This window comes from Podarcis muralis, chromosome 11 (assembly GCF_964188315.1).
Source record: "Podarcis muralis chromosome 11, rPodMur119.hap1.1, whole genome shotgun sequence".
NCBI classification, from domain to species: Eukaryota; Metazoa; Chordata; class Lepidosauria; order Squamata; family Lacertidae; genus Podarcis; species Podarcis muralis.
The window spans coordinates 14,239,079-14,253,042 of NC_135665.1; the positions used below are offsets into that span (position 1 = coordinate 14,239,079).

Consider the following 13,964-nt stretch of genomic DNA (forward strand, 5'->3'; position numbering starts at 1 on the left):
AGGTAAAGCAAAAACTTAGAACCATTAAAAGCAGGAAAGAACAATCATTCAAATGACTGGCAACTCAACAGAATTTGTGAGTGCCCAATATCATCACGAGCACAAATCATCATGAACACCAGAGACCCTCACAAAATCCAGCCAATTCTTTACTCTGCTCCAGACATCAACACATTTTTGTCCTTAGAATAGCAGAGAGGAGGTAAGATACCTGTACAGTTTTTCCAAGGCCCATGTCATCTCCAAGAATGCACCCGTTACCACAAACAGCGTGTCCATATAAAAACAGGGCCCCTTTTCTTTGATAATCACGTAGGTATCTATTAATTGTGTATGGGATCCGATCTCCATCCTTAGACAGCTCATAGTCAACTGCAGATGAGGGAAATCTTCTGCCAGGGAAATGAGGCTTCTCCAAATCTTCGTCATCAAATATTAAGTTCTTCTGGGCATATTTACTGGTTTTGATACTACAGAGTTTTGCTACTAGTATTTTCTGTCCTTGAGAGCCCCTAAAAGATACAACTGCAAAAGAATTCCCATTTTCATCTGTTTCCAAGGATGTTATCGTGGCTTCACAAAGCTTCTCATTTTCAGGAAAAGGAGCAAGGCATTTATCTCCAACTTGCCATCTGCCTGTTAAAAATCACATACAACAAAAATATTGTTTCAACCTGAATGAAATTCAGTGGAGTGTACTTAATTAAATTCTATTCATTTTTTTTCTGAATAAGCCCACATAAAGTTGGGATGCAAACTGTTTTAAATTAGTCCTGCAAACATCAAGACACATGCTAGCAATGTTCTCTTCAAGGTAACAGATAAATCACCCACCTGCCAAATCATCACACATTCTTAGTTATAGATAAGCATGGATCCCCAAATACCTATAAAACTGAAAGGGAGAAAAGAAACAAGCATAAGCAAAAAAAATAGTATTAACAAGATAAAAGGCAAGTATCATCAACCAACATTTCGAACATACGATTAACCTCCATAAAGGAACACCCGAAACAAATGCTATCATAACATAGTGTTCCAAATAATGACATCTCCATGCTGGAAAAAAGCACCACATTGAGCTAACTGTACTTTTCACTTTAGGGGAGGGGGAAACTACCGTATGTCCCTCAAGATGTTGTTGGGTTCCAGCTGCCATCAGCCCCAGCCAGTATAGCCAGCAGATCTGCTCCACTTCCCAGTGGGGAGGAGTTCCGGTGGACTGTGTGGCCACCCACTCCCCACCGGGGGCAGGGGACTTTGTCCCCCATTGCCCGGGGGATCCCAGCCACGTCAGAGCCCAGCCAGCCAATCGCTGGCCGGGGGGGGGGGGGGGCATGGCCGGGTCCGTTTAAGCAGAGGCGCTCCCGCCCTCCCTATTTTGCAGGTTTTAGGCACTGGCCTTGCTATGGCCATTGAGGGGCCTGGTAGGAATTTTTCCACTTGGCAAATTGGCACTGGCCATTTGGTTTTCACCTACCTCCTAGCAATCATCACAACTTTGTTAGGGTTGCGGTTAGGCAAGCTTAAGGGTATTCCGTTAAAGGAATCCAGGGTGTTGATCTTGTCCGAAGCCCAGGTCGGGGGCTAGGGCCATGACACGACCCCGACAGGAACACCAGGGGGAGCTCGAGTTGGTATGCATCGACAGGGCTCCTCCATCCAGTGGTTTACCCTTACCAGACTCCCTGCGCAGCGGGCAGGAGTCAGATATAGTCAGGTCCAATCAATGCCTAAGCCATTACTGCTCACATTCTGTAATTCGATAAAGTTGTGGCCACATTTGCCCAATAACATAAACCTAATATCCGTGTCCTTGTGTGTGTTATTTCCCAACGAGGAGGTGGCTGTGGGGTCTTGACACACAATCAACAGTTGTAGTCGAGCATCTTCTGGAGGGATTCGGGTTAGTCATCCATGCTTTAGGAGATCTCAGGTGAGGCATCATATCAAGTTAAGAGACCAGCCCCTCTTCTCCTACATCCCCATGAGAGGGAATAACAGTGCTCTGCACTTAGGACAAAAAGTCTCCCCCTCAATTATAATTATTTTTTTAAAGGTGACAAGCGTAGCTGAAGTGGGGTTCTTCGTGAAATAACAGTCTGCAGGAAATCAGTATAAAATGCTGACAGTCTGATGCCCTGAAAAGGGACTTTGGCCCAGGTAAAGCGTGCAGTGAGCTGCAGCCTAAACATCTCTTGAGAAAGGGGCTGGTGTGTGACTAAACTGACTCAATTACAGTGGTACCTCGGGTTAAGTACTTAATTCGTTCCGGAGGTCCGTTCTTAACCTGAAACTGTTCTTAACCTGAAGCACCACTTTAGCTAATGGGGCCTCCTGCTGCCGCTGCACCGCTGGAGCACGATTTCTGTTCTCATCCTGAAGCAAAGTTCTTAACCCGAGGTAATATTTATGGGTTAGCGAAGTCTGTAACCTGAAGCGTATGTAACCCGAGGTAGCACTGTATCAGCAAGCAGCAGGTGGCAGGAAAGAAAGCAGAAGCTGAAGACTATTTGTTTATTGGTATTTATAGGCCGCCCATTAACCACATCCTCTGGACAGTAAATGTAAGAACGTAAGAAGCGTCTCTTGGACCAAGCCAACAGCATCCTGTTCTCACAGTGGCCAACCAGATGCCTGTAAAAAACTCTCAGGCAGGATCTGAGCAGAAGACCACTCTCCTCTCCTGCGGTTTCCAGCAACTGGCATTCAGCAGCATTAGCATAGTCATCATGGTAGCCACCAATAGCCTCCATGAGCTTATCTATTCGTCTTTTGATGCTATCCAAGCTGGTGGCCATCACTGCCGCCTGTAGGAGGAAGTTCCAAAGTTTACCTATGCGCTGTGTGAAGAAGTGCTTTCTTTTATCTGTTCTGAACCAACAGGGCCATGGGCGTAGCCAGGGGGCAGGGGGAGGCAGCTGCCCCCCTCCATCAAGTAAATACCGTATTTTTCCCTCTATAACACGCAGATTTTTTCTCCTAAAAAGGAAGGGGAAATGTCTGTGCGTGTTATTGAGCGAATGTGTGGTCCCTGGAGCCAAATGGCCAAAAAAAAATCAGGCAAAAATCAAATCGCGCGTCTCGTCTCGGAGAAGGGAAACCTGAAAAGAGGAAGCGGCTGCTTTCCTGCATTCTGCCTCAGGGTCTTACTGCCCACCCTCCTCTGTTTCCTTGCTGTGTTTGCTCAAACGGAACAAAGAGGAGGGAAAGCCCCTCCCCTCCAGGCAAGCAGAGGGGAAAGGAAAGGATCGTCCTTCATTCTAATTCCTCTCCGTGAAAACATGCAGGAGGAGAGAGAGAGAGAGAGAGAGAGAGAGAGAGAGAGAGAGAGCTGGCTGGCTTGGGTGGGTAGGTGAGGGAAAACTTTTGCCTTCCTTTCCTCCCTCCCGTTATACCCCTCTCCTGCATTCTTAGCCAGCTGCTTCTCTGCACACCCCTCTCCTGCTCCTTGTCCATTCTGTGTTTTTCCTTCCCTCCCCACTTAAAATGTGGTTAAAAACCATGGATCCACATGGATCCTCAGGATCTTTGCATTGGGTCGGCCCAAATTCACCATCAGATCACATAGCATGTCCATGGCTACAGCCTGCCCCCAAAAAATCACGCACCCACTGTTGCCTGGGGCTGCAATGGTGCAAAAACCTGGTTACAAAGCAGGGATCCACAGGGATTCTCAGGATCTTTGCATTGGGTCACCCCAAATTCACCATCAGATCACATGTCTGTGGCCACAGCATGAAGCACAAAAATGATACATCCAGTTTCATTCAGAATGTTTTTTCCCTTGTTTTCCTCCTCTAAAAACGATGTGCGTGTTATGGTCAGGTACGTATTATAGAGCGAAAAATACGGTAAATAAAAATACTTAACTAAAAGTAGAAATAATCATAATGTTTGAAACTGAAATGCTTGTTGAAGTCACTTGGATGACGTTGTGGCGCATTCTAGCAATGCAACTGGCAACCCGACTGAGTGATGGACTATGGTACACCATGTGGAAGGAGAAGAAATTCAGTAAAGAGCAGGTGAAAGAGCTGGACATAGCAGATCTAGTGAAGGAGGCAGAAATCTTCTATCCTATCACAGAAAAGGTTCTCCTCATCTCTCTTGTTCAGCCATGCTCCCCTTGTACCCTAGAACAGTCATTTGGTACATTGCGGAGAGTAAAAACCTGGCTAAGGGTGATGATGGCAGGGGAGCGTCTTCATGGGTAATGCTTACTGAGTGCGCACACAAAAACCACATTTGGGGGAAAGGAGGAATTGGAGAAGGAAATGCTAAGAAGCATTTCAGCAAATCCAAGAAAAAAATGAAAAAGAAAATAAGATGAGAAAAGGCGTGTTCTTTGTAATTTTGCAAAATATACTCGTTAACTGTGGCAAAGGTACTCCCTGGTGTTAATTTTTATTTTATTTTTTGACTTCTGAATCTGATAGACAGAGCAGACAGAGGAGAATAACAGGTGGGTGTCCTAACCCCTCCCCCAAACATAAATCCTAGCTTTGAATATGACATGAAAGAAGGGTAAGGCCCTGCACTTACAACACCCCTGACCATGCTGAAAATGCAACTGAAATGCAGCAAACTCTGGAGGGCCACAGATTTCCCCAGCAGCCCTGACATCAGGTTAGAGCAGCCTTAGCCCAAGAACACACAGAAAGGCAACGCAGGAGACCCTTCTTCTAAGCCAGCATTAAGATGCACAAGATAATATCACCAAGGCAACTGTCTGTAAACAAATAGTAAGCATCCATAAAAATGGCAAAAGAAGCTTCTTTCCCAAATCAGTTTTATCTTGAACAATAGCAAACACAGTAAATAAAGAGTTCACTTGTCAGTGGTTCAGTGCTCATTTCTTCTCTTTCCAAAATATATTTTATCTTGAACAATCGCAAACGCAGTAAATAAGGAGTCCACTTGTGATATCCCAGTGGTTCAGTGTTCGGACTTCATTCCGGTAAACCGGCATTTCGTTGCTAAATACCTTTAGTCATTGAGCTGTCAAAATCTACTGTACCAGAATTGCACCGAATGAACAAGGAAAATTGAATCGAAAAATAGGCTGAGAAAGCATAGTTAAGGCATAACTTTGTAGTGTAAACGATATACAAGAGAAGATGGTATGTAAGCGGCTTAAAGGTATAAAGGTGAGCCAATAACTAGTCTATTTGCACGTACCTAGTTCCTACCCCCCAGACCCACTAATACAAAAAAATGTAGAAACTTACCTGTCCCCATCTGCATGTTTCCTTCGGGAGGAGCATAGAAAGAGGACGACGTCCTTCAGTTTGTTAAATCTCCTTAGGAAACATGGGCAGGGCTCACAAGCTTCAACCTATTTGGGAAAGAAACTACTTTTGCCATTTTCAATGGAAGTTTATGGTTTATTTACAGGTGACATTACCTGTAAACAACATTTCATATAATTGTTGACATTCTCTTGGTGTCGAGTGCAGTAGTCAGCCCTGTTCATTGTTTTAGCATTAAGATATAGGCAGGAATAACTGGAATTAAAGGGCACTTCCGGGCTGGGGGAAAGGAAGTTCCCCGCGCGAGGCAAAAGCCCCGAACTCACGTGCCGAGGAGCCGCCGCAGCTTCTGCCACTTCCGGGGTTTCAAAGCTCCCCTATTTCGAAGGGAGCAGCAAGGTCTCGCGAGATCTGGCCGCGGTCTCGCGGGGTCCTGGTCTCCACAGAGCTTCTCCTCTCAGGATGAAATCGCCCTAGACTTAAAGTACAGAGTCGGCCGCCCGGCCTCGGAGTCTATGGTTGTTATTCGAGCTCCATTTCCCCTTCCTTGTCTCACCCTCGCTTGTCGGCGCCGAAGGAGGAGAATTCCGACAGGGCACGATGGTGGGGCCGAGCAGAAGAAGGCTGCCCAAGGCAAGGAGAGGAGCAGGCAGGAGTTCCTGCTCTTAAGAAACTCTACACTTTTTCCTATCTCTAGTGGGAAAACGAACGGCTTTTGATGCCGGCTCGCGCGGCCAATTCTCGCGATAACGAGGTTTGGTGCTTCCCCTCACCCCTTTTGCTGCTTCCCCGGCTGCCTTCAGTTCTGGCTTTGCTCTCAGGGAGGTCGGAGGTGCTGTGCTCGCTCGTGGTCTCCGCTTGCTCCTTTGGCGCGGCGGCTGGAGCTCAGACCGCAGGAATAAAGGAGTCAAAGCCAAGGAGCTGTGTGAAGAAAAAATAAAAATAATAAAGCCGCTTTACTGAGCAGTTGTTGCGCCTAGAGCTGCCTTCTGGCAGCTTCGTGATTCAGCAGCGTCTAGGCAGGCAGAAATTCAACAGGTGCAGCCTATCAGTGCACCGCCATCCTGGGGGAAAACGCTGCACCTGCCGGTTTTCTGCCTGCTGTGCTGCTGTGAAATTGCCTTTCAACAGCAGTTCTGTGTTTTGTCTGCTCCCAAACCCACTGCTGAATTTGGACTCCTTAGATTAGCTTTCTGAGCTTAAGTTATAATGGGAAGCCCAACCCTTGGGGAAGCTGCTGCTCGGACTCCAGTTTACCATCATTCATATAATTATAATTACAATTATTTATACCCCACCCATCTGACTGGGTTTCTCCAGCCACTCTAGGTGGCTTCCAGCAAAATATTAAAATGCAATAATACATCAAATATTAAAAGCTTCCCTTTTAATAGTGCTCTCGTGATGTTGTGCAGTCAAGCAAGATAATTCAAGTAGCCATAGGCAATTTTAATAGGAATAATTAATAATAATGCCCTTGTGTCTAAGGAAAAGTATGGGTGTTCCATATTTGCTCTTCTATGACTTTGCAATAGTAATCACACCAATCTGGCGCTGGATAATTGATTTACAGCCTCGAAATGAGACTATGGTTTCCCCTGTAGAGATTTCCAGTTCCAAACGTAGCAGATATTTGATCCATTTGTCTCTGGAGAAGACCACGGTCTTAACAGAAGCTATGAAAGATGGTTTATAGCTGGTTAATCCTCAAAACATGAACCATCAGAGTACTATTGCAGCACAAGGAAATCTCTACTCGGATTTCACGCTAGCTGTTTTGGAATTGAAGGGAGGTTGCTCAAAATCAAATGTAATCGAGTACCAACGAACTGGCACTAGCCAAAATATACAAACAATTGGAAATTTGACTACTTCCATTCTGAAGCAATGCCACAAGAAATACACTTACTTAAATGTGATCTGTGAACATACCGTAGGTCCATTTATGACATTAAATGCTGATAAAATAAACAATAGGGATTTGCCTGCCCTTGAGAAATTATATATGTTGCCCTCCATGGGGTCTTAGAAAACCAGCTAGCTGCACTAATCAGGAAAATTCTTACTGTCCTTGAGGACCAACAATATTCTGTATTTAATTTTTTTAAGTACTTTTGTTTATTTGAACTTAATATGCCACCAAATCCATGCTGATACAAAAAAAAGCACGGAGGGGTGTGTGCATAGATACATAATGCTTGGGAATTAGGAAGTGGTTGCAGAACACAATGCATACTGAGTACCTTAAGCTGGGGGTCCCTTTGTATGGACAGGTGTGTTCTTGGTGGTTTTCTTTGCTGAAAATATATGGTAAATAGACCAAAAAACACACACCTTGTGGGCAAAGGGGAGTGGCAGTTCTAGGGAACAACAGATCATAAGCCTCGTGTTTGGAATTTTGTGCAGTTATGTTTGCACATAAATTAGTCCTGCTGAATTCAGGGGTTAGGATTGCAACCTGAAATGTTTTTATTTAGGCAGACCTATAAATGGACTTCAAAATATGCTCTACTTGGTTGTCTTTGATTGACTGAATTAATGTTTTACTTGCATGTTTTAATGTTCTTTACTTGGTGCTCTATTGCTGTTTTAGTTGTATTTTATTACAGTATTTGTTTGATCACAGTGAGCCACCTTGAGGACCATTTGGTGAAAAGCGGGAATACAAATTAAATATATAAATAAAACAGTTGACCATACAGCACATGCTGTACATTTAACCATATGAAAGATGCATGGATTCATTTTTCTTGCAATACGCAGGAAGCAGATCGTGTGTCCTCGGTTTTCCGCCAGCTGCAAACATATTCACCATTTTCTTATCCTGTGTTTGAGGCAACACAGCAGAGTTGCAGGGAATTTAAAAGGTATTCATTGCTGGTATCAGGATTGGTATTCTTCATATTTGAACTACCCCAGATATTGTAATATCACAGACTACTTTGTCTGAGGCCAGTTGCATGTTACCAATATGTATAATGGTTCATTCTTCCTCACCTACCTTAAAACTGACTGTGCAACACATCTAAAATAGAATATACTTAATTAGAATAAGACTGGTTCCATAGTATAATGGTTAGCACTCTAGACTCTGAATCCAGCGATCCAAGTTCAGATCTCAGTGGAACCTGTGGATCTCCTAGTTTTTGGGATGCGGGTAGCGCTGTGGGTTAAACCACAGAGCCTAGGGCTTGCCGATCAGAAGGTCGGTGATTTGATTCCCCGCAACGGGGTGAGCTCCCGTTGTCCAGTCCCAGCTTCTGCCAACCTAGCAGTTCGAAAGCACGTCAAAGTGCAAGTAGATAAATAGGTACCACTCTGGTGGGAAGGTAAACGGCGTTTCCATGTGCTGCTCTGGTTCACCAGAAGTGGCTTAGTCATGCTGGCCACATGACCCGGAATCTGTACGCTGGCTCCCTCGGCCAGTAAAGCAAAAACCCCAGAGTCGGTCATGACTGGACCGAATAAGCAATATTAAAAATAAATGTGGATAGAAAACAAATTTAGGTTCTCTAAACTATTTCTCGTTCCATATTCCTGATCAAGATATAAATAAATCCATCAGCCAGATCATGGGTAGGCAGACTAAGGCCCATGGGCCGGATCTGGCCCAACCGCCTTCTCAATCTGGCCTGCGGATGGTCCAGGAATCAGCGTGTTTTTACATTAGGGGAATGTGTCCTTTTATTTAAAATGCATTTCTGGGTTATTTGTGGGGCACAGGAATTCATTCACATCCCCCCCAAAAAAATATAGTCTGGCCCCCCACAAGGTCAGAGGGACAGGGGACCGGCCCCCTGCTGAAAAAGTTTGCTGACCCCTGAGCCAGATTAATGAGCACACTGACCTCTGGTTTTTAACACTCTTGCTTACTGTCTCATAACCTGTCCTGTCCTAAAATGTAGCACAATCTTCATCTGCCATTGTTTTGTCTAAATCAGAATACGGTATCTGTGGCTCTCCAAATGTTGTACTACAATTCCCATGATGGAATTGTACTACAACTCCCATGATGGGACCAGTTGGTTAAAGGTATACAAGTCGGAGCTAAACAGTACAAACTGAAGCATTTGCAGATGACTTAGTATTGACATTACAGGAGCCAGAATCTAGTACTAAAAGAGTTTTGGAACTGATTCAAGAATTTGGTCAGGTTGCAGGATTTAAACTGAATAAGTTTAAAACAAAGGTTTTAGAGAAAAATTTAACAGTGATTGAGAGAGAGAGGTTTCAGAATGAGATAGGTTTAACAGTGGTTAAGAAAGTGAAATACCTGGGGATTAACATGACAGCTAAAAATGGGAACTTATTTAAAGACAATTATGAAAAATGCTGGACGGAAGTGAAAAAAGATTTAGAAATTTGGTCAAATTTGAAGCTTTCACTGCTAGGCCGTATTGCTGCGATAAAAATGAATGTATTGCCTAGAATGTTATTTCTGTTTCAAACATTGCAAATTTTGGATAAAATGGACTGTTTCAAGAAGTGGCAGAGAGACATTTCTAAATTTATCTGGCAGGGCAAGAAGCCTAGAATAAAATTTAGAATACTAACGGACGCAAAGGAAAGAGGTGGATTTGCCCTGCCAGACCTTAAACTTTATTATGACTCAGCAGCTTTTTGCTGGTTGAAAGAATGGCTGCTTCTTGAAAACACAGACATTTTGGATTTAGAAGGTTTTAATAATGTATTTGGATGGCATGCATATTTATGGTATGATAAGGTCAAAGCACATAAAGCATTTAAAAATCATATTGTCAGGAAAGCATTGTTTAATGTCTGGATAAGATATAAGGATCTACTTGAAAATAAAACCCCAAGGTGGTTGTCACCGATGGAAGCGAAGGCTCAGAAAAAGCTCAATATGGAGGCCAAATGGCCGAAATATTGGGAAATTTTGGAACAAGATAAATTGAAATTGCAGAGTTTTGAAAAACTAAAAAACAAAGTGCGAGATTGGCTTCATTATTATCAAATAATGGAGGCATACAATTTGGACAAGAAAATTGGATTCCAGGTGGAAAAATCAAAATTGGAAACAGAACTGTTAGATCCCAAAACTAAGACTTTGTCAAGGATGTACAACTTTCTGTTGAAATGGAATACTCAGGATGAAACGGTGAAATCTGCTATGATTAAATGGGCACAGGATGTTGGACATAACATTATGATGGCTGACTGGGAACAGTTATGGACCACAGGTATGAAGTTTACGGCATGTAATGCCTTAAGAGAGAATATTATGAAAATGATATACAGGTGGTACATGACACCAGTCAAGCTTGCAAAAATCTATCATTTGCCCGATAATAAATGTTGGAAATGTAAAGAAACTGAAGGTACATTCTTTCACCTTTGGTGGATGTGCCCAAGGATTAAGGCTTTCTGGGAGATGATATATAATGAAATGAAAAAGGTATTTAAATATACCTTTCTGAAGAAACCAGAGGCCTTCCTCCTGGGCATGGTCGGCCAATTGGTGTCAAAGAAGGATAGAACTTTCTTTATGTATGCCACGACAGCAGCAAGAATACTTATTGCAAAGTATTGGAAGACACAAGATCTACCCACCCTGGAAGAATGGCAGATGAAGGTGATGGACTATATGGAACTGGCAGAAATGACCAGCAGAATCTGAGACCAGGGAGAAGAGTTGGTGGAAGAAGATTGGAAGAAATTTAAAGACTATCTACAGAAATACTGCAAAATTAATGAATAATAGAATAATGTTGGATTGAAGTTAAGTGGTTTTTAGCAGTAATGTCATAAAGGAATGTGTAAAAATGGATTGTTAACAGGTGATTATCTAAAGTTATAATATATCAAGATTAAAGATTAGGATAAAAACAAAGAGGGAAAGGATTTGCTGAACCAACTAATTGAACTGGAATACAAAAAAGGGAGGTGTGAGGAGGTCTGGGGAACAAGCAAATGAAAGATAAGATATGGAAAGATTGAATTGTTTTTAACTGTTTTTACTTTGTATTTTCTTCTTTTTTCTTTTTGTAACATTTTGAAAACTTTAATAAATATCTTTTAAAAAAAAGTCATAGGAAGATGTGCAGAGGATTGCACCCTAAGAATATGGTTCAAATTAACACAAATGGAAAAAATGCAGGTCCTGGTTTTGTTGGTTTTATTTGCCCCCTGGTAAACTCTGGATCAAGGGACACGGGTGGCACTGTGGTCTAAACCACTGAGCCTTGGGCTTGCTGATCGGAAGGTCGGCGGTTGGAATCCCCACGAGGGGTGAGCTCCCGTTGCTCTGTCCCAGCTGCTGCCAACCTCGCAGTTCGAAAGCCCACCAAAAAGTGTAAGTAGATAAATAGGTACCACTCTGGCAGGGAGGTAAATGGCGTTTCCATGCGCTGCTCTGATTCACCAGAAGCGGCTTAGTCATGCTGGCCACATGACCCAGAAAAACTGTCTGCGGACAAACGCTGGCTCCCTCGGCCTGTAAAGAGAGATGAGCGCCGCAACCCCAGAGTCATCTGCGACTAGACTTAACTGTCAGGGGTTCTTTTACCTTTTTTTAAACTCTGGATCAGGGACAATCTAGAAAATTCTCAGGACTAAAGGAGCTAGATATAAGGATATCACAGTAGCGTTTTAAATGCTGACTAATGTTACTATGATTTATGATGTAGAAATATTTCAAAACAGGATAATATTGCAGCTTTAGACTGAGCAAATGTTCATTTCAATCTAGGGCATCTCCAGTAATTCTACAGTGATCAACAATCCTTTTTGTAAATCATGAGGCTAGTCTTTCTCAGAGGACACTTTAGTTCTAAAAATAAAAGTATTTTCCCAATGCTGAAGTGTGTTGTCAGAAAGGTTATAGTGAGTTTTATACTCAATTTATATACCTATAATATGCCACTTTATGTTTTCCCAACAAGCCAAAAATCTGCCTAGCCACTCAGAAATATTACCTTTTCCAAAATGTGTTGCAAATCGGAAGGTGTGTCTTTCAGCTTGCGTAATCTTGAAAGTATTTGATTCTACAAATGCTATGTACTGTTGATTCATTTCCCCACTGTGTCTGTTTAATTAATGGGTGACCTGAAGAAACTCTGAAATCGCGTCCTTAAATAAATATTGTCCATAAATGGATCATGTCAGCAACACTCAACTTACACAGTTGCCTGGAATGGGCCACGTAACGACGCTTGTCAGTTCTATTGGATTTGTAGCTGATTTTTATGCGGAATGGCCCTGTTTTCTTTTTCTCAAAAAAAGCATGTGAACACTTAGAGGAGAAGTTAAACAAGCTCACTTCTATGGTGACTCTGGTTCCATTGAATCAAAGTAATTAATTATCCTTCAGAGAATTTTTTTTTATTATGTGTTAGTTACTTCACTTAAAAGGGGGGAAAAGACAGAAAGAACATGGTTCCAAGAACACAACAGAACTTTCCCACAAGGCATAGTAGTTGCAGGAAAAGCTTTGTGGAGATTACAAATGTATTTTAGGTTGTATTCAACTAAGTCCTACTCAGAGTAGACCCATTGTAATGAACCTGGGTTTATCATGTCTGTTGGCTTCATTGAGTCTATTCTAAGTAGGAATAGTGTTCAGTACCACCCTTAACCTCAAAAAATGTTTATTTATGGTGACAGAAAACAAGTACCGCAATAAATAATTAGTATCATGGGAGTAATTCCTATTTTCATTGACCATTGCATCTTCTTTGAGACAGAAGGCTCCTCCACACTCGGGGGCGCTGTGGGTTAAACCTAGGGCTTGCCGATCAGAAGGTCGGCGGTTCGAATCCCCGCGAGGGCGTGAGCTCCCGTTGCTCGGTCCCTGCTCCTGCCAACCTAGCAGTTCCAAAGCATGTCAAAGTGCAAGTAGATAAATAGGTACCGCTCCGGCAGGAAGGTAAATGGCGTTTCTGTGCGCTGCTCTGGTTCGCCAGAAGCGGCTTAGTCGTGCTGGCCACATGACCCGGAAGCTGTACGCCGGCTCCCTTGTCCAATAAAGCGAGATGAGCGCTGCAACCCCAGAGTCGGCCACGACCTCACCTAATGGTCAGGGGTCCCTTTACCTTTAAGAGCTCCTCCACACTCCTGTTTGTCTACAAACCTGCTTAAGATTGCAATTCTATGCACACTTCCCTGAGAACAATCTGCACTTAATGCAGTGGGGATTACATCTGAGTAACCACGTGCTTTGTTTATTCGTTGTAATTGTTTCTAAAGCTCTTGCAAAACAAAGTGTTGTATGATAAATAACACTAAAGACGAGCCCTGTCTGCAGGCTTACAATCTTTTAGCACTTTGAACTTAGGGCTTTTTTGTTGATTTTTCTACAACATGCTAAAATGTCTTTGCTTATGGAATTCTATTTTTGTCTTGTTTTGTAAAGTCAGCATGGGATGTTATTATATAAGGGTTTTGCAACAATTGTAACTTAGATTTATGTGGTATGTTTGCCAATCTTCTTTATTTTTCAGGTTTGAAAATATTATATTAATTTGCAGTTCGCTGAGGTTGCCATCCTGTAAACACTTATGTGGGAATATATTACATTGAACTCAGTGGAACTTACCTCTGAGTAAACATGCATATGGAGACGCGGGTGGCGCTGTGGGTAAAAGCCTCAGCGCCTAGGGCTTGCCGATCGAAAGGTCGGTGGTTCGAACCCCCGCGGCGGGGTGCGCTCCCGTCGTTCGGTCCCAGCGCCTGCCAACCTAGCAGTTCGAAAGC

At 43.0% G+C, this 13,964-nt stretch overlaps 1 protein-coding gene across 12 annotated transcripts in view; it reads right to left on the reverse strand.

The window, feature by feature from the left end:
• Positions 1-5,624, reverse strand: part of ERCC6L2 (ERCC excision repair 6 like 2) — a 57,201-nt gene extending 51,577 nt beyond the window's left edge. For 2 of the 12 annotated variants that reach the window (XM_077936058.1, XM_077936061.1), the window contains exons 1-3: positions 5,232-5,572; positions 835-895; positions 212-636 (exon numbers count right to left, since the gene is read on the reverse strand). In XM_077936058.1, the coding sequence (XP_077792184.1) occupies positions 212-636; positions 835-853 (444 nt within the window). In that variant the 5' untranslated portion in view covers positions 854-895; positions 5,232-5,572. The other 10 variants (XM_028748447.2, XM_077936060.1, XM_028748449.2 and 7 more) reach the window with 9 other exon arrangements.
• Positions 5,625-13,964: the final 8,340 nt, after the last annotated feature.